Source organism: Eumetopias jubatus, unplaced genomic scaffold, assembly GCF_037043125.1.
Source record: "Eumetopias jubatus isolate StellerSeaLion01/CBP00866 unplaced genomic scaffold, mEumJub1_p1.0 scaffold_10, whole genome shotgun sequence".
Classification (NCBI taxonomy): Eukaryota; Metazoa; Chordata; class Mammalia; order Carnivora; family Otariidae; genus Eumetopias; species Eumetopias jubatus.
Window position 1 is genome coordinate 84228593 of NW_028274816.1, and position 20612 is coordinate 84249204.

Here is a 20612-nt window from a genome sequence, read left to right on the forward strand (position 1 = left end):
ATCCAGAAGAAGGGTGAGAATGTAGAATCCCAAGCACTCAATATGACAATAGACATAAATCCCAATGCAGTCGGGGGTTACAGGAACTGAACGTGGACTGAATGCTCCAGTTCAAAGGCAAAGATTGTTCAACTGAGTTTAAAAAATATTACAGCCCGGGACGCCTGGGGTGAAGCATCTGCCTTCAGCTCAGGGCATGATCCCAGAGTCCTGGGATCAAGCCCCGCATCGGGTTCCCTGCTCAGCGGAGAGTCTACTCTCCCTCTCCCTCTGCCTCTGCCCCTGTTCCTGCTCACCTGCTCTCTCGCTCTCTCTCAAACAAATAAATAAAATCTTTAAGAAAATAATAATAAAATAAAATAAAAAATATTAAAAGTCCAAGAGCCTCCCCCCTGTGGCGGGCCGCGGAGGATTGCTCGTTTGCTGCCCCACCACTGGTCACTCAGGTCCCGAGGGGAAGGTTCTAGAAGTCCCAGGTGACCTGCAGAAGTTCCATGGCAGTTGGAGCCCCTCCAGGAAAGGGAGCCATTTCCTTTCTGGTCTGGAAAAGAGCTGCCCGTCTGTTGGCCCTGCCTAAGACTGGAGCAGCATCTGCTCAGCTGGTGAGCATTTCTCTGTGTGAGGGGAGCTCCTTCAGAGCTCTGCCCATACCCCAGGGGTGTGCGATGTCTTCCCCGGGACCCTGCTCTCATCTCATCTGGCCTCCCCCCACCCCATCACCTGCAGACCACCTGGCTGCGACCATCTCCTGCCTTCCCTTCTCCCCCGGGCCCATCTCTGCCTGGTCACAACTCACACAAGCACACACCACCGCTGTGTGGCCCTTGCCCCACGGCAACAGCAGTCCAGCCAGGGCAGATAGTCAGGACCCCCTTGTCCCTCCCTGCCCCCAGCCCACACCCAGCAGAAGAGTGAACACTCGTGAGGAACCTCGTCTCCTTGCTTGGTCAGGACAGAGGTTTCGAGTGGCTCCAGAGACGGGTGGGGAGTGAGCCCCCCACACACGGTGCTGCGTCAGGGTCTCTGTGCGCCGGCCAGATGACCGTGCTGTAAGGAAGTGCCATGATGACCATCACGCCGGACGTCAGGTTGGAGTATTTAGAGGGAGTAGCTTCCCTCATTCTGAAGTTCAAGCCAGACAAGTGGAGCAAGTTGATCGGGGCCGAGGAGAACATGGCCTTATTCACCGAATTCTTCGAGAAGCCAGAAGTCCTGGTTCTGGTGTTGACGCTCAGCCCCGCCGGCATGATCATACCCTGCCTGGGCTTCCCCGCCTCCCTCAAGTCCAAAGGGGTTTACTTCATCAAGAAGGGACGGGAGAACATCAGCAAGGGTACCTACAAGGACCGCCTCATCTACGGGGACATAAGCCCTGCGCCCGTGGAACAGCTGATTGCCGTTGTGGAGGAGGTGGGTGCCTGGGGTGGGGGAGGCTGTGCCGGGGGGACAATCTCTGTTTCTCGTGCTTTTGGTGAGTGGCCTAGAGCCCGGCTGCTCAGAGAGTGGCCCACGGGCCAGCAGCGTCAGCCTCCCTGGGAGCCGGTCAGAAATGCAGGAGCCCAGGCCCTGCCCACCCTGGTGCTGGGACACATCTGCATTCTGACCAGACCTCCAGGCGGTGCTGTGCACCCGAGGGCTGAGAGGCCCCAGCCAGCACCTCATCCTCTCTCGGTCTCGTAGGACCTTGGGATGCACCGGGCACGGCCCCTGCCCACAGTGTCAGAGGGTGTGGGCCACTTGAGTCCCAGTAGATGGGTTTCTCAGTTCTGAGACTTTGAGTGAAGAAAGAGAAAGAACAGGGTGCAGTTTGGTGCATCTCCGCACTGTCCTGCCTTGTTGCCAGTGTCAGCCCAGGCAGGTGCGGCAGGTGCGGCAGGTGCGGCAGGTGCGGCAGGTGCGGCAGGTGCGGCAGGTGCGGCCCACTCTGGGCAGCCACACCAGCCAGAGTCCAAGTGACCCAGCTTTCTGGTCGTTGCTACCCTCATGCGTGAGATGGGGACTTAATTCCCTGCCTTGTGTGAACTGGGAGCACAGGCGCCCCTCCTCCAGGACTCAGGCCAGCCTCCCCTCGGATCGGGAAGAGGAGCCTGGCAAGCCTGCTACGGGAGTGCTGGGCCACCTGCGTGAGTCTGCTCAGGCTGCCGTGACAAGGGACCACAGTCCTGGGGGCTGGAGTTCCCAGATCCAGGCAGGACCTGTTCCTTCTGTAGCCTCTCCCCTGGGCTTGTAGACGCTGTCACCTCCCCATGTCCTCACTTGGTTGTCCCTCTGTGTCTGTGTCCACATCTCTTCTTATGAAGACACCAGTCACATGCGATTTGGGCCCACCCATGGGACTTCATTTTAACTTAGTCACCTCTTGAAAAGCTCATCTCCAAAGACAGCCACACCCAGAGGTGCTGGGGTTGGGGCTTCAACATGCAAAACTGGGGGACCCGGCTCAGCCCCTGACAGCTTTCCAAAGCCGCACGGGCCATCTTCTTTCGGCAAGCATTGTGAACCCCCTTCTCAGAGATGGCTTTGCTGCTAGGCCATCATCCTGCCTCTGCGCCCCTCCACTGGCCACGCCTCCTTCTGGCACGGACTCGGTTTCCCTGGGTGGGTTCCAGGCACCGAGGGCTCCCCATTCCTCCTGGGAGCCACCGGGGTGGAGGAGGCCTGGGCGCACGTACAGAGCCATTCCCTTCCAGGTGCTCTACTCCCTGTTAAACCAAAGTGAAAACTTGAGCGGATGGCCCCGGGTGGTCTCGGAAGACATCGTGAAGCAAGTCCACAAGCTGAAGAATGAGATGTTCGTGATGGGGGGCAAGATCAAAGGGAAGACCCTGCTGCCCATCCCGGAGCACCTGGGGAGTCTGGATGGCACTCTGGAGTCCATGGAGAGGTAGATGGCCCAGCCCGGGTACCTGGCCGGCTGAAGGAGTCGCTGACCTGTGACCCCCAGCACACTGAGCCCCACTGGGAGTCATCCACGAAGCCCCAAGCACATGCCTGTGTGACCCCAATAAGGACGGCCGGGTGGAGCCACCTTGAACATGGGTTTTATTCCACACCTGGCCTCTCTTAGCTGGGAGATCTGGGCATTTCTCCAGCCTCCCCACAGTGGTTGCGAGGAGCTTGGGACATGGGGTGAGATGGGGCGCTGCTGGTGGTTGCTTGGGAGGTTGTCCCGAGGGCCACCAAGGAGGGGTGGTTCCCGCCCAGAAGGGGCGGAGCTGGTAGAACCCCATCCCTGCGGCTGGGAGAGCATCTTGCCCGACCTTCTGCTCTGCAGGATGCCCCCTCCTCTGGACAACTCATTGCTGCATGGCATCGAGACCATCATCATAGATTGGTCCCACCAGATCCGGGACGTGCTGAGTAAAGACTCGGCCCGGCCCCTGCTGGACGGGCTACACCCCCTGCCCCGAGTTGAGTTTGAGTTCTGGGATGCCCGGCTGATGAATCTCAAGTGCATCCATGAGCAGGTGACCGCTCCTCTCCACAGTGGTGAGCGGGCCTCCGTGGCTCTGCAGCCAGAGGGCCCACGTGCCGGCCAGGCCAATTCATGACCCGTCCACCCCTCTGTGCAGACCCCCAGGGCCCCCGAGGGGACCCGGATAACCCGCACAAAGTCCTGGGCTCCAGCGGCCGCGGGGTCAGGTGCCTTTTGTGTGGGGTCTCCGAGCCTCTCTCGAGCTTCCCCGAGCTTCCTGTTCTCTGTTTCTCAGCTGAATAGGCCCAAAGTGAACAAAATAGTTGAGATCCTGGAAAAAGCCAAAAGCTGCTACTGCCCAGCCCTGCAAAATGTGTACACGGACGTCACGGAGGGTGAGCTGAGGAAGGGGTGCTGCCCTTGGCGGGGGCCGCGGTCCCTGCCTACATGCACCTTCCTTTGGGGAAAGTCCTGGGTCTTGAGGGAGCAGGTGTCCATGAGGAGGACGGGGAGCCGCCGGTCCCCGTCTCTGACCGTCGGGGCTGCACAAGCGCTTGCTCTCGTTCCGTGCAGGGTTGAAGGAGGCCAGCGACATCGTTCTGTATCTGAAGCCTCTGAGGATCCTACTGGAGGAGATGGAGCAAGCCGACTTCACGATGGTGTGTCAGCCTGGGAAAGGCCACTCTTAGGGGCCGGTCTGGTGTGTTAGGGGCGCGGGGGCTGTGGGCTTCTTGGCCGGGAGGGGCTGCGTGGTCCTGGGGAGCGCCTTTTCCTTCCCCTCTGGGGTGCCCTCCCGGGGCCGTGCGAAGCAGAGGGTGGAGAGGCTGCACACCCGCCTGTCTCCCCGCAGCTCCCGACCTTCATTGCGAAGGTGCTCTACACCATCTGCTTCATCTGGGCCATGTCCGAGCACTACAACACGCCCTCCAGGCTCATCGTCATCCTGCAGGAGTTTTGCAACCAAATCATCGAGATGGTAACCTGGCCCCACCACGCCGCCCTCTGCCTCCCGACTGGCGCCTCTCCCTGCCTGCTCGGCTTCCCCCTGCCCGGCGTATCTGGGCAGTTTTTGTTGTTGTTGTTGTTGTTAAGATTTATTTTATTTTGGGGGGGGAGAGAGGAGAGAGTGGGAGAGAGAGAGCGCGCGCACATGTGCTCGTGAGCGGGGGGGTGGGGTGGGGGGGAGAAGCAGAGGGAGAGAAATCCCAAGCAGACGCCCTGCTGAGCCTGAAGCCCGACAGGGGACTCGATCCCAGGACTCCGAGATCTTCAGCAGTCGGACGCTTACCTGGCGACGCCGCCCTGGGCAGTTTAAAAACAGGCAAAGATGTTGGCGCCGGGGTTTACAGGCCCGAGGCTGAGCTTGGGCCCTCTTGGTGGCCACCCACAGTTCTCCGGAGACTGGGCAGTGTCAGCCCAAGCGGCCCCACGGCGGGTGGGAGGAGGAGAGAAATGGGGCTGCCCGCCGAGTCCGAGGACCCGAGGACTTCTTAGCCGGCCGCGAGCGTTTTTGTTTGGGCCGCCTGCGTGCGTTAAAACCGTGCTTGCCGCCCAGAAGGGCACTGCGGTCCAGGATCCTGCCGCCCGCGGCAGGACGGGATTTCCCGCGGCAGGACTGGATTTCCTGGGCCCTGAAGGGGTCTGGGTCCCCCCTGATCTGGGACCAGGCTCTGTTCCGGCTGCAGCTGTAGGGGGGCTGTGGGGCCATGCAGGGAAGCAGCTCAGTTTCCTGAAAAGGGCCCGGCAGCGGGCAGACCGGTCGGGACCTGGACCTCAGGGACGGCTAATGTGTCCAAAGGAGACATCTGCGGGCCCCGAGGTGGGCTGTTTGTAGCCCGCCGAGCGGCCTGCAGGCAGCCAGCCTGGACCCTGGACGTGACCCCAGAGCTCTCTCAGGACTGGAATGTCTTCCCTTCTGCCCAGACGCGCACTTTCCTGAGCCCAGAAGAGGTGCTGAAAGGCTTGCAGGGAGAAACGGAGGAGATTCTGAGCAACATCTCTCTGTCCGTGAACGTTCTGAAGGAGCTTTACCGCACCTATGATTTCTGCTGCGCAAACATGAAGCTTTTCTTTAAGGTCCGGCCTGATTTCAGAGCAAGTTCAAGGACGTGTGGGCACGGGCTCCCAGGCGTCTGCAGGAGTGTTTGAGGCCCGCACAGCCTCCTCTCTGTGTCTCCCGTAGGACAAGGAGCCGGTGCCCTGGGAATTCCCTTCTTCTCTGGCATTTTCCAGGATGAATTCCTTCTTCCGTCGCATCCAGACCATTGAGGTAAAGGTGAAATGCAGCTCAGGCTGCGTCTCCCATTCTCATCCCACGCCCACATCTCCCGGTAAGGAGGATGAAAGCCACACCCAAGCATGCGTGTCGTGGGGAAACCGAGTCAGGGGCCGGCCTCCTCCATGCCTGGAACCGTTGGCCAAGAACAAAAGTGCCCCATTTTGGGGGGCTTCTCTCCCATGCCGCGCCTTGTGTCCGTGAGCAGGCTGATGACAAATTGCACGGGCGTCGGCAGGAAGCTGGGTGGCCGTGAGCGAGGTTAGGACAAGTGTGGGCAGGGGCAGGAGGCTGCACTGTCAGATACACAGAGTGACACAGAGCAAATGAGCATTTTTAATTGGTTCAAGATGGCTGCCTCTGGGGAGAAGAGCCGAGGCATAAACACGGGGGGCAGGGCAAGAATGTTTTGCTTTTTTTTTTTTTTTATGATTTTATTTATTTATTTGAGAGAGAGAATGAGAGAGAGAGAGAGAGAGAGCATGAGAGGGGGGAGGGTCCAAGGGAGAAGCAGACTCACTGCTTAGCAGGGAGCCCGACGCAGGACTCGATCCCCGGACTCCAGGATCATGACCTGAGCCGAAGGCAGACACTTAACGTCTGAGCCACCCAGGCGCCCAAGAAAGTTTTGCTTTTTGTTTGTGATCTTCTGTGTGGTTCTTTACCTTTGCCCACAAACTATTCACACCATTCAAAGGGGGAAAATCACCCCGAAGCCCTGGAGCATCGGTTTTTCCGATGGCCGCCACCATCAGCAGTGGCTTTGGGCAGGCCTGTCTGGTCTCCACAGCCTCGGGCAGGTGGAGGAGGCCCACTTAGGACTGCAAATTTGCATCACAGTGTTCCTCACGCCCAGAGGCTCCCAGGTCCTGAATGGGGATGAGCTTTCTGGGACAGGATGTCTCCCTGCTGTCCTCTCCCTCCTCCTGGCAGCACGAGCCCTGAGCTCAGGACATTTGACCCTGCTGCTGCTTTTCGTTGAGTCTGCTTTGGTGATGGCATTTTGGGAAGACGGGCCCAACCCCGGCACCGGCTTAGGGGCGTGGCGTGAGCACCACGTGCGCATCTTGGGTCGAACCGGTGCCGCGCCCTGGGTCAGGCTCCCGAGGCTGCCTGGGGTCCCCAAGGAGCCTTCAGGATCCATTGGGAAACGAGGGCCTCACACAGACACGGGAGGTAACACGGGAGGGGACCGGGTGTGAGGAAATGTCAAAAGGAAGAGCGCGGGAGAGTTCTGGAAAGGGAAGCCCCCCCCCCCGGTCGCAGGGGGGGGGCCCAGATAATTGGAGAAGCCTCCAGAGAGCCCCACCTCAGAGGAAGTGGGACTTACGGCACGCCTCGGGCGGGTGTCTCCTGCGGGAGGGCATCCTTGCGGGTCACCGTGGGTCAAGGACGGGCTCTAAGTGCTGATGGCCTTCCAGGAAGCAAAGGATTTGAAGCTTAGTCACAACACCAGAAACCTCCGTGTGAGGTTCCAACTGCTTCTGCCCACAGCTGAGGACATGGGGGCCCCAGGAAAGCATGATCCATTTAGATCACTCCAGAGCAGCGTCCAGATAAGAGCCCCACCTCATCTCCACATTCCCCTGTTCACAGCTTGGAGGGGACTCACGGGGCCCTTCCTTCCGTCCCCTCTCTGTGTTCCAGAGAGGACTTTGGAGGACAGAAATAAACAGAGGGTCCCCCCCCACCTTGCTGCCAGGTGGCCCCAGGTCAGAGGGCCATCCTTGCTCCCTGGCTCCTCCCTGCTGGGGTCAGAGCTAGATCAGTGACTGATCCGTTGTGTTTAGTTATGAAGACTCCTGGGTTTTTTTCCTCCACCAGGATCTTTATAAAACAGCTACTGAGTTTCTGAAGCTGGAGAAGATCGAGCTCGGGGGAGTGAGGGGCAACATCCTTGGCAGCGTGGTCGCTCGGATTTACGATGAGGTCTTTGAGCTGGTGAAGGTTTTTGCTGAATGCAAATATGACCCCTTGGACCCTGGAGACTCCGTAAGTTGGGAGAGGGGGGGCCTTGGCTGGACCCATGTCAGATGCCCCAGGAGTGGGGAGACACGTGGAGGGAGCGTTGGTCACGTTCTGAAGACATCCCAGAAACTAACTGCAGCTGGGGGCATCCCCATGACAATGAGCATCCTCAGATGGAGCCCCGAAACCTGCCGGGAGGGCCAGGGCCAGGGGCAGGGGCGGGGGCAGAGCGAGCACCATCCCTGCTTTGCATGCTGATTAGCAGGTGGACGTTTTAATTCACTTTCAGAGTTTTGATGACGATTACACTGATTTTGAGACCAAAATTCAAGATCTGGATAGGCGGCTGGCCACGATTTTTTGCCAAGGGTTTGACGACTGTAGGTCCATCGAGTCCTGTGCCAAGGTAGGTGCGAGCAGGGACCTTCAGGCGGCGAGCCGTCGCAGCAGCGCCCAGGGCCTGCCAGGGGCCACTTAGGGCTGACCTCGTTTGCAGATGAGGAGCCGGCCCAGGGGGGCGGGGGGCACAGGGGCTTCTCTCAGGCTGCGAGCACCTCGGGCAGCTCCCACTGGGTTTGGTGGCTGCCTTGTAGAGTAAGAAAAGGGAATAAGACTAAGAGGGTTAGTTTACTGTTCTCACTGTGGAAGGGTGTCCGTTCATTCTTATTTGATTCATCGTTCCCTCTGCTTAAAAGGACCAAAAGTTAGAGGCAAAGTGGCTGTGACAATAAAGGACATACCCTTTTAGACCCACTGCGCTGAAGTCACACCCTCTTTGACACGTGAGACTCCGAGAGCAGCCTGGCCTCATTACGAGGAGACACCTCTGGGTGGCAGGGAGCTGGCTGGTACTCGTCTGCCTCTTGTGTACTTTATTACACTTGGCCAAGTTGCAAGCATTAAGCGTGCAGCACTTTTACACTGAAAAAAAAAAAAAAAGAAATGATGCTATGAAAAAAGAATCTTAAAAGAATGGATGGTCGGGAAGTGCTAAAACCCCTAGAGATCATCAATTCAAGAGAGAAACACAGATGGCCAATACATGAGTACATCTAAGTTTGACCTCGAGAGCACCCAGAAAAGCCCCTGGTAAAACAGGAAGGTGGTGACTGCCACCAACTGAGCCGGTTAGATTGTGAGGAGCTGGGCGGTCCAGTGTGCCCCAGTCCCCACCACTCCATACTGTCCCAGCCCCGCCCTTCTTCCTGCATTTCTGTGGCCTGCCTTGCCCTGGACAAACCGCTGAGGGGGAATCTCTGAAGATTGATCTATAGTTCCTCTGGAGAACAGGGACTGAGCATTTAAATGAGTGAATATATGTATATACTTGAGTAGCTTTTTGCTATCTGCCTAGTGTTATGCATGTTTGCCAACTAGGACACTCTGCAGGTGCAAGCTGCCTCTTCCCTTTGCTTGGCAAGTCTCTAGGTTGCTGCAGGCAGTTCGGTGCCCACAGGAGACACCCAATAATTATTATAGGATCTTGGGTCCCACGGTGTTTGCTAAACTCGTTACCTACGTTATCCATCCCATTTTTACCAACTCCGACAAGTCAAGAAGCCTGCCCAGGGTCACACAATTAGCCAGTTATTAGAGAAGCCAGGACCCCAAACCATCCCCAAGTGTGGCCAGACGGGAAAGCAGTCGGGATGGCCTGGGCAGCTCAGGGTGCTGGCCGTCTTTCTGGATCTCCCCAACACAGATGCCAGGACATTCCTTTTTGCCTTTTAGACATTGTTTTTTAAAATGCAAATGCAAGGGAATTTGAAACTCCGCAATGTGATGAGCAATCAAGTCTTAGATTGCGTTGGTGCTCTAAGCAGAATATCAGTGAATGCGAATTAACACAGCACCTCAATGCTCTTCCCTCCACTGGGACACTCTTCCCCCTAAGTAGCTGCCTCAGGCCACCTTGCAGGGGAGGCCTCCCCTGTCCCTGCCTCTCTGCTGGCCCTCCCTGCTATTCTGTTGTGTGTTGATCTCTCTGTGTTCATTGTCTTCCCAACTAGAATATAAACTCCCTGAGGAAAGGCACTTGATTTGGGCACACAACAGGTGCTTTTGAGCTTTCCCCGTGCGGGGAACTGGCTCCAGCCAAGCGAAGGGAGTTGTACTGGGGTCACAGAGCTCCAAGGGCTGCCCAAGTGCGGAAGGGTCCCCAAACACAGGTTTCCAGCCGGGCCTTTAACCTGGAAACAACAGTCTCCCCCCTCCCCCGCCCCCGTGATGGGGTCTCTGAAACTAAAAGATAGCGCTGGAGCTCACCGAGGGTGGGGGAGCTGGGCGGATAGCATGTCTCACCTTCTGTAGGGGGGTAAAGGGGGCGCAGAGGGAGGCGGCACCTCCGCACTCCCCACCCGTGGGCTCTGACGTTGTGTTGTTGTCTAGTCCAGGGGAAGAAGCTGGACTGTTGGGGCCAAACCAACAAGCCCGTCCCCTTCGTGATCAGGAGTCAGGGGTCAGCACTCCGAGGGGTGGGGTGGCCGGCAGGAAGCCCCCCCACCCACGCCCCGACCCCCAGGCACCCTCAGGACTGGGCCCCGCACCCGGCCCACCAGGAGCTAAGCCTGAACCTCGGCCTTCTCGGGGAGCTCATCCTCTGTCCTATTACAACCTCAATCTGGCTTCTGCACCCATAGAGGAAAGGTTCTTTCCTAAATTGTAACTTTGTGCTTGGGCTAGATTAAAAAGAAGGAAACCAAGGGAGAAAAGAAAACAGCGCCTGTCAACCATTTCCACCTCCAAATGCGTGACTCTTCCTCCGCATCTGGGAGTGTTTTCTCTCCCACTTGACACCGCCGCGCCCCCCCCCCCGTGCCCTGATGAGGATGGGCCCTGGGGCTCCCTCCCTCCCAGCGCCTCTAATCCCTGCAAGCTCCCCAGCTGCCCCCAAGCTGCTTCTCAGTGTCAGGAATTCACACGCAGCCAGGAAAGTTCTAGAGAAATTTTCTGCATGATCTCCCGGTGGAAAATAAAATTAGCTTTCTTCCCAGGATCCAGAAGCCAAAAACTATGTAAACGTGAAAAAGAGAGGGGCATGGGAGGGGAGCCAGGAGACAAAATGTCAGGAGGGTCACGAACCCACAAGATGCACCTTTTTCTCCCAAGCCGACAGGTCCCTTTGGCAGGAAGTGGCACCAGCAACCCGGTGCGTCCGCCACGCCCCTGCGGGGAGCTGAGCTTGCAGCGTCCTGAATCGGTTTCTCCTAGCGGTCCAGCTGCCCCGTCTGGCTTTCGGGGACCTGCAGATCTCCTTCTGCAGCTGTGTCTCGCTCTTGCTTGAAAAGGCCATTTTGGGGACACTGTCTTATTCCTTACACCAAAACCTGGGGCAAATCAGAGACTCGGGTCCGGTGCCACTAGGCACCCAGGGCTGTGAGACTGTGGGGTCTGAGCACCACTGACCCCTGTTTGCCTCCAGGGCGGCTCTCCTTGGCCTGGGTCTGGCAGACCTCAGGCTGGCTGTGGAGCTTCCGGAACTCTTTCCAGATTCTAGGAAGACCCCACCCCCCCACCCCCACCCGGGCAGGCCCAGCCCAGGGCCTGCACTGCCCCTAGGCTCCTCCACGCCCTGACCTTGAGCAGTGATCTTTTAGGAAATTCTCCATCTGATTCTAGCCAGGACCCTAACGGAAACACCCAGATAAAGTAGCTTCCTCTCTTCAACTAAGCTTTTTATTTTGCACACAATTGCCCGTGTTTAGCAGACGTAGGGTTGTGAGGGTGATGAGCCAGCTACTTGCAGAGAGGTACTCATGCTCCGTTACTGCTTTCAGAAATGTGGTGTGACGCCTCCTGGATTAGTTCAGGTCCGCAGGCCCAGCCTTTCCTCTCCCGGAAAGGACACGTGACCAGGGACACGGGGTGTCCCTGCTCCTTGGGGACTCAGGGAACCTGGGGTCGAACCCCCAGGGTCATGGCCTCTACACGTTCCCAGGCTCCCTCTGTGATTCCCTCCGGGTCTCCGGGGCGGCGTCTCCGGCTTCCCACCCTCGGCCTCCGTGCTCATTACTGGGGCCCCCCGCCCCCACACCCACGTCCACCCTGGTCAGCCTGACTTTTCCTGGGCCGGGAATGTTTCCAGGCCTCAGACCTACTTTGTGGTGGTGGATGGCAGCCAAGCACCTGGGGACTCAGCAGCCGCCAACGTGAAAATCACAGAGGCATAGAAGTTCCTTGCATGTCCTGATGGGGCCACGCAAGTTTGGCCTCTTGCATCGTGCCAGCCGCCGCGAGGCCGGAGTGATGCTGGGGACAGGGCAGGAGGCGGGGACCTCGGCGACAGCTCATCTCTCGTTCCTCCTCAGCTCCTGCACATGTGCGGGGGCCTCCTGGAGCGGCCCCTGATCCTTGCGGAGGTGGTGCCCAGGTACTCGGTCATGCTGGAGCTCTTTGACGCCGAGCTGGACAACACCAAGACCTTGTATGACGCGCAGCTCGTGGCCTCTGCAGACGGGAATATCCCCCTGATCCACAAGAACATGCCCCCCGTGGCTGGGCAGCTCAAGTGGAGCCTGGAGCTGCAGGAGAGGCTGGAGGCACCCAGGCGGGACCTGAAGCTCATAGAGCACCCGTGAGTCGTGGCACCAGTGGGCGCCCCCCCATGGCTGCGGGCCAGGGGCGGGCCTCTCCTAGCACCCCGAGAGCTGACCGCCACGCATAGGGTGCCCCTCACCACCCCCTCTAACTGATTCCAGGGTCCTGTCCAGCTCGGAGGCCCAGCTGATCTACCAGAAGTATGACGAGATGCTGGAGCTGCTGAGGCGCTACCGAGAGAAGATCTACCAGCAGTGGGTGGCCGGCGTGGACCAGGACTGCCACTTCAACCTGGGGCAGCCCCTGATACGGCGAGACCCAGTCACCAACCTCATCCAAGTCAACTTCAGCAAAGCGGTGGGTGCTGTCCCGCCACTGGGCCCAGAAGGCGTCCCGTGTCAAGGGGCTCCGCGGGGAGCAGGGCCCCACAGCAGGTGGGGCGGTGGGAGAAGCCCCAAGCCTGCCGGTGCCGCCGAGGCTGGTCCCCTTCCCCCAAAGCACAGACTTGTGGGGGCTGATGTCTGTGACGTGTTTAGCTAAAGCTTTATTCCTTAAGGATTAAAGCGTGTCCAGGACGTATTTAAGATACGAGACAAAATAGGAGCATCGTCAAAAGCAGCTTCAGGGACTACACTCCCTCAAAGCTTGGCTGCCTTTCATGGGAGCCCAGGGTCAATTTGAGGATTGACAGAAACACACAAAGAAAGGTCTTGGCAAGATCTGAACAAACGGGCCCTCCGGTTAAGTCAGGCGAGGTGGCGAGAACTCACGCGGGAGCCGCGGGGCTAAAACCTGGGTGGCTGAGCCAAGCGACGAAGACAGAGGCCGGCTGGCCGGGATCCCTGCCAGGAGGCCCCTGCGCCCGCCCCGCTCCGAACCCCGGCAGTGACATCAGGGAGGCAGATGTGAGGTTTCTTCCGAAACCTCTTTCACTAAAATTCATTCTTTTAAAAAAATTCAACAAATATTTACCGAGCGCCCACTTTGGGTATGTGCTTGGAATAAATTAGTGAACCAGACAGACAAAAATCTCTGTCCTCCTGGAGCTTACCTCTTACTGGGGGAGGAGGATGGGGAGAAGGGAAGAAAGGGGGAGGGAGGGAGGGGAGGGGGCGGGAGGGAGTATAAATGAGTGTAACAGCAGTGGTAAGGGATGCAGTGCTGGGGAGGTGAGGATGAGTAGGGGCAGGCTTAAGGGGCTTCAACAGAGCTGGGGGGGGGCACAGGCTGAAGTTTCAGGTGTTGGCGGGAGAGGAGGTAACTGAGGGGGCGGAGGAGGGCGGAGGAGGCAGCACTGAGAGGTCTAGGGCCGTGGAAGGGACTCGGGTTTTTGCTCTTAGTGATGTGGCTGCCATGGCAGGTTTGGGAGAAGAGGCGAGCCCTGAGGTGGTCTGTGAATGTCAAGGACCCCTCCAGGTGCTGTGTGTGAATAGCCTGGGGGCGGGCGGGGGCGGGGGGGCAAGCGTAGGTGCGGGAAGACCGGTTAGGAGCCTTTTGCCTTAATCCAGGAGAAAGACCACAAGAAGGTGGTGGCCCCGGACCAGCGTGGCTGCGACCAGGGTGTGAGGGGAGACTGGGTTTTGATCATAGAGCCCGTGAGACTGTGAGACTCTGGGTGGGCTGGAAATAGAGTCTTCGAGGAAGACAGGACCAGCCCCAGCACATCTGGGCTGGACAACTGGAAGGACAGAGCTGCCATCAGCTGGAAGGGGGCAGGCAGAGGGGGCTGTGGGGCGAGGCGGCTCTGCTCTGGCCACGTCGGGCTTGAGACGTCACATGAACATCCGAATGGAGACACCGAGTGGGCACGTGGATACGAGAGTCTGAGGGTCGCGTTGGGGGAGGTCACTGGGGTGAGAGCAGATCCAGAGGAATGACACCCTGGGACTCACCAGCATGCACATCTCCAAAGTGTCCAGCGAGCCTGATGGCGGCGACCGGGAGAGTGTGGTGTCCTGGGTGCCAAGAGGAGAGCGTGTGCCCAGGACCGGGAGTGACCAGGGAGTGACCTTCCCTTGTGTTGCTGAGTGCCATACCACTGGGGTCATGCCCTGACCTCTTCTGTGATCTTCATTGGCCTAACAGCTGGTGGCAGTTCTGAGAGAAGTCAAGTACTTGGGCTTCCAGCAACAGAAAGAGATTCCAAGCAGTGCCGAGAATCTGTTCTCACAGCATGAAACCTTCCGGAAGTTTGTGGGCAACTTGGAACTCATCGTTGGCTGGTACAATGAGGTGAGCTGATATAGTTTTGTTTCGTTTTACTTGCCAAGTTTGGGGTTTTGTTTAGAGCAAACGCAGATGTAGGATCTCCCAAGGGCAACAGAGAGAGTACCTTTTCATGTCGAGATGTGGTTCGAGCCACTTGGCTATTGATGCACACGGGGGCAGCAAAAATAATGACAACTCAGAACAGCCGAAGATGGAAACTGCCATTGGACTTTGGCTTATGTTCTAGCTCCATGACTGCTTAGAGGGGCTTAACTCTCCTAAATGTATTTAGCTCCGGGTCATATCAAAGTCATTCCATTACGCCCATTAACGTGTGGCGGGGTGGGCATCTGCCAGAATCCGGGCGGGATGACAAATTTCCCAGCACCATATGGTGGGGAAATGGAGGGGGAGAGCTGCGCATTGAGGTAGGCTAGATCAGGGCCTGGGGAGGGGACAGGTGCACATCAGCTCTGCGGATCAAGAATTCCTTTCAGGGCTGCCCGGGTGGTTCAGTCAGTTGGGCATCCGACCCTTGATCTCGGCTCAGGTCTTGATCTCAAGGTCATGAGTTCAAGCCCCCACTGGGCTCCACCCTTTTCAATCAGAGCTGGGGACCTGACACAAGGAATCGTGAAGAGGCTGGTTCTGAATAAGAGTAACTGACTGGCCTTGGGTGACATGCCCTTCTGGGTCGGTAATTGGAAGGGGGCCCGGAGAGACATGGACGCGGGCCACCACGGGCCGTGGCAGGCACCCCCTTCCATACAGACCCCACCTGCAGATCCCTCCTCACTCCTGCCCAAGCCATAGCAGACTAGGGTGGATGTGGGCTCCGCATGAGTTTCCTGGGACCGCTGCCATAATCGACCACGGACCGCGTGGCTTCAAACGGCCCACATTTATTCTCTTCGTGTTCTGGAGGTCACAAGTCCAAGATCTGTTTCCTTCTGCTCAAATCAAAGCGTCAGCAGGGCTGCTTCCTCCCGGAGGCTCTGGTGGGCTTATCAGCTTCCTTGCCCTTCCCACCTCCTCAAGGCCACAGCCTTCCCCGCTCCACCTTCAGATGACAACCCCCCAGCCTCTGCCTCCTCCTTCCCCCTGACCCTATCACCTCCCTCTTCTAAGGGCCTTGTAATTGCATTGCCCCCCCCCATAACCCAGGATGTCCTCCCGGCGCCAAGGTCTTTAACTGAATCACCTCCAAAAATTTTCTTTTGCATGGCCACAGATCCCGAGGATTGGATGCGGATGTCTCTGGGGAGCCATTTGACCCCCCCCCCCCACCTAATCCAGCAAGGGGCCCATGAGACTCCCTCTCCTTGGAGCCCTGGGAATTTGGAGGAGATGCCAGCCTCCTTCGGGTGGGAGTCCTGGGCAAGCAGAGGAATGGAGAAGGGCAGAAGCACGGACTACCAAAGGAAGGGATCCGGGGAGCGTAGCTGGCAGCCAGCGAGAGCCCCAGCGACGGAGGAGGGGACTGGATGCGGACTTTGCGGGTTCCATTCTGGTGGCTCCTCCAGATGCATCCAAGTCTGTGGGTTTCCTGTTTGTGACCCTACTCATTCTGCACACCCTCTCGTGGTTTGCGCTAGCTCCAGAAGGTTGATTGTTCTCGCAGCCAGCTTGCCCCCAACTGGACAACTGTCTGGGGCCAGGAATGTTATTATTTTTGTTCTTGTGCTTTTGTGTCTCCACTCTGTCCTAGAGATGCTTCTGCTCACGGATTCCTGATGTGAGGGCCCCTTTCCTAGAGCTGTGGGGCCGTGGGTCTGCCGCCTTCCCCGGCCTGTCCTGTGCGGGCCCCGTACTGCATGCCCACGTCCATCCCGCACGTGGACGGGGAGCTCTTCCCCCTGCTGTCCTGCCCCTCCCCCGCTCCCTTGCCCAGTTGCATCTGAGCTGGCGCTCCCAGGAGCACAGCATGGCTGCACCTTCCCCTATGGCAGCAAGAAACAGCAGCAGGAATGCCGTGAATCCGAAGGATGTTTCTGGGATCCAGGACTCACTTACCAAACATCTTGTGCAGGGGATGGTGGCCGCTTAGTACCGTGCATTTGCCCGAGCCTGGGAATCTGGTGCCCACCTCAGGTGCCGACCAAGATAGGAGTGCGAATATCATCAAAGGATTATGAGCGAGGCCTTGAGGAGACCGAGGAAACCCCCTACCCTTGGTAGAGGTGACCTCCTTCAAGAACATGCTGGGATAAGCGAAGGCAAAGTGGAGCAGGCAAGGCCGCGCCAACACATAGATTTGTCAAAGGTCATCACCGTCCCAACCACCGACACGTGTCGCCCAGCAAAGAAGCAACAACAGAGCTGTTCCTTACTCCAGTCCATGAATTAGGGCATGGCGGTGACGTCACAAAAATGTGTTCAACAGAAACTAAAAGAAGCTCATTTTCATTAATTTCATTTTTCGGGATAAAATTTTAACGATCTCACTTATTTGTGCAGCCAACTACAAAATACCAGTGTCTGCCATAAGCGCATTTCCTTGACTTTGCTTTTCCTGGAAGCAACTATCTTCAGACTCAGAGACCCTCGCGTTCGCCCACCCGGGAGCCCCTCCCAGCCGTGGCGGTGCCAAAAACATCCATGGGCTCTTGTCAGAGCAGAAGACTTCCCATGGTGGTGAACCAGAAGAAAAAAGTCCAACCAAGTTTATTTCGAATTAAAAAAATTCGATCTTGGGGCACCTGGCTGGCTCAGTCGGAGGAGCAACCGACTCTTGATCTCGGGGCCGTGAATTCAAGCCCCACGTGGGGTGTAGAGATGACTTAAATAAATAAATATTTTTTTCAAAATAAAAAAATTTTTTAAAGTTTGATCTTCTACTTCTGTATTCCTAAACAAAACCCAGCCACACACATCGCTGTCCACCCCGAGAAGCGTGTTTCTCAGCCGCGAGCCCTGCCGCTCTGTGAATACAAATGTTGGACTAGGTGGGGAGGCGGGAAGTCAGGCCCGGGGCTGGGTGCCCGCGGCGACGCTTCCTGGTGACCCAGTTCCCCTCTTTGGAGCCCTTCCCCCCAGGCCCTTCGCATCCCTGGCGTGGTTTCTGTTGCCAAGAGACACCACCGGCCTGCAGACTGCTCGCATCTGTTAGTGTCCAAGCTAGAGAGGGCGCCGTGGTGCCTTGAGGAATCCGCTGGGGTGTCCGAGGGACCACGCGAGCGTGCGGTTTGTCCACATGACACTTCTGGGGACAGAGCCCTAGAGGTGTGGATTTATAACATAGGCTGTGAGAAAAATACACAGGACGTACATATTACTACGTGTATCTTCTCACCGGGAGCTTTGTTTACTCCGGCAATCACAGCAGCACGGTGACATTCGGCTGCTCCTCTGGGATGTCACCGGGGGAAATAGGCAATAAATGAGTGGCCGTCCCGAGTGGCCGAGTATCCAAGTGAGTTGTGGGCAGGACGCAGTGGCCCGGCTGGGCTGGCCCTGGGTGCTGAGCCCCGGCACACCTGCCAGTCCCTGCCCGTCCCCAGGGACTCAGCATCTTTCCCAGCTGGTTCGGTTCTGCAGAAAGGGCTCCCCTCGCAACTCCGTTCACAGGATTTAGTTCCTAAACCTACCAAAGGGGCACGTCGTGAAATGGTCTGGCGTGGGATACAGTCTCAAAGCGAGGGCACTAATAATGGGGAGGAGACCACAGCCTGTGGTAGTTATTTACTATCTAAACTCTGATGAGTGGAGTCAATATCTCTGTTTGCTCACTTTGTGATTCCGTAGATGCTCTCTCTTATTTCTGTCCTGTTTCTACTCGTCATAGGTTCTAAGCTTTATTTCTCTGCCCTCCTGACCCCCGAAAACACTTGAGGGAGAAGGTTGGCAGGGCACCGTATGACAGTACCAAATGTATGGAAAGTGTCGTTCTGAAAGGCAAATGGTCAGCATCTCACGTAGAGTTCTAATTCTATGTGCCTCCCTCACTTTATAAAGTAAGAGTGTCCTTGAAAAGTTATATAAAATAAAAATGTTGCTAGGCAACAATGTCCACAATAGCTAAACTGTGGAAAGAGTCAAGATGTCCATCGACAGATGAATGGATAAAGAAGAGGTGGTATATATACACAATGGAATATTATGCAGCCATCAAAAGGAATGAGATCTTGCCATTTGCAACGACGTGGATGGAACTGGAGGGTGTTATGCTGAGTGAAATAAGTCAATCAGAGAAAGACATGTATCATATGACCTCACCGATATGAGGAATTCTTAATCTCAGGAAACAAACTGAGGGTTGCTGGCATGGTGGGGGGTGGGAGGGATGGGGTGGCTGGGTGATAGACACTGGGGAGGGTATGTGCTATGGTGAGCGCTGTGAAGTGTGCAAGGCTGTTGAATCACAGATCTGTACTTCTGAAACAAATAATGCAACATATGTTAAGAAAAAAGAAAAAGAAGAAGAAGATAGCAGGAGGGGAAGAATGAAGGGGAGTAAATCGGAGGGGGAGACGAACCATGAGAGACGATGGACCCTGAGAAACAAACGGAGGGTTCTAGAGGGGAGGGGGGCGCGGGGATGGGTTAGCCTGGTGATGGGTATTAAAGAGGGCACGTTCTGCGTGGAGCACTGGGTGTTGTACGGAAACAATGATTCACGGAACACTACATCAAAAACTAATGATGTAATGTATGGTGATTAACATAATAATAAAAAATTTAAAGTAAAAAAAATGTTGCTAGGTAGAAGGATATTCCAAAATTCAAATGGTGCTTGTGATTTAAAGGGATAATTTAGGGGCGCCAGGGTGGCTCAGTTAAGCGTCTGCCTTCAGCTCAGGTCATGATCCCGGGGTCCTGGGATCGAGCCCCACATCGGGCTCCCTGCTCAGTGAGGAGCCTGCTTCTCCCTCTCCCTCTGCCCCTCTCCCTGCTCATGCTCTCTCTCGCTCTCTCAAATGAATAAATAAAATCTTAAAAAAAAAGGAATAATTTATAAAACCTGGATACACCTTCCTTCTCCTTCCCCCCCTTGGTTTGTGAACTGACGTTTTTTAAAGCATTAAATTCTTGGAGGAGGGTAGAGCTGTATCAAGAGTATACAGAACCCATACCGTCGCTCTGACCCACAAACAACTTGAACAGCTTCCCTGCAGACCTGGGTCTTCTTTGCGTAACCAAATTTCACATTTGGGATTTCTGACCAAGGAGAGATTCTGAGCCCAGGCGTGCTCCAGCTACCCGTGTCTGTTTCTTTCTAAGCCAAATAAAAACAGTTTTGGATTACGCACTCCCTGCCGTCCCATGATCACCTTCCCTTCTGTTTCTACCCCATACCGTGGGTAACTAAGAGTGAAGTACATGCTTAAACCCTTGGTGATAAGAATAGTTTGGCAAGTTGAAATCTCCTGGAATTTGATTTATACATAATTCCCAATTAAATGACACTAATTGCAATCGGTTTGGTGGGGACTGCGTAATAAGACCCTTCCTGTGAGACCATTTTAAATCCGGTTGGATTTGGAACGAAGGCCCTGAAACCCCAGACTTTGTATTTCAGATAAAGACCACGGTGATGGAAGTAGAATCTCCACTAATAAAGTCGGAACTGGAAGACATCGATGTCAAACTACTGAGTGCTGAAACCATGCTCTTCTGGAACAGCGAAGGTACCAAGGCCACGTTCGACTCACCGTGGGTTCAACCTGGGTGGGGGGTGGGGGGGGCGTGTCCAACCTGTCCAGTGTCTGTCCTATGACACAGGCGAGGAGCTGCTTCTGCCTTCCGGCTGGGTGGTCCACTTTGACTCCAACAGGGTTATGTTTAAGGCCAAAGGATGGTTCCCCCTGCTTGCCCTGTCCCAAAGAGACCATTTGTCTCACTTACAAAGGAATCAGGAAAAGACCTTCTGGGGACCTCCAAGGGTCCCAGAGGACGCACCTCTTTCCAGCCGCTGCAGCCCAGGGCGCTGAGACCAGTCATGTGTCCCCAGCGCTCTGCTGGTGGCTGGAGGGGCAGGGCCGCAGGGGATGCGGGGTCCCCCAGGGGGAACTAATGACCCACCTACTCGGGGATAGGGAAGTCCTGCTCCCAGAGAGGGAGTCCTGCTCAGCATTGCATTCGGGGAACTCCGGATGAACAGTAGATGTATTTTCCAAGGGCTGTCTCATTATGATGAGCCTTCAGCCGGCCCAAGGGAAGTTCTCCTTTTACTGATTTGTTCATTCTGTAAGATTCCCTTATGTTTATATT

The 20612-nt window shown here is 56.4% G+C and overlaps 1 protein-coding gene across 1 annotated transcript in view; it reads left to right on the forward strand.

Annotated features, from left to right (window-relative positions):
- Positions 1-1065: 1065 nt before the first annotated feature.
- The window catches only part of DNAH17 (dynein axonemal heavy chain 17), a 96099-nt gene continuing 76552 nt past the window's right edge, over positions 1066-20612 (forward strand). Inside the window, 14 exon segments of the mRNA XM_088028108.1 lie at positions 1066-1410; positions 2691-2884; positions 3275-3467; positions 3711-3810; positions 3989-4074; positions 4266-4391; positions 5339-5491; positions 5598-5684; positions 7515-7682; positions 7948-8064; positions 11966-12231; positions 12356-12551; positions 14280-14426; positions 19921-20029. Coding sequence (XP_087884234.1) covers positions 1066-1410; positions 2691-2884; positions 3275-3467; positions 3711-3810; positions 3989-4074; positions 4266-4391; positions 5339-5491; positions 5598-5684; positions 7515-7682; positions 7948-8064; positions 11966-12231; positions 12356-12551; positions 14280-14426; positions 19921-20029 — 2287 coding nt within the window.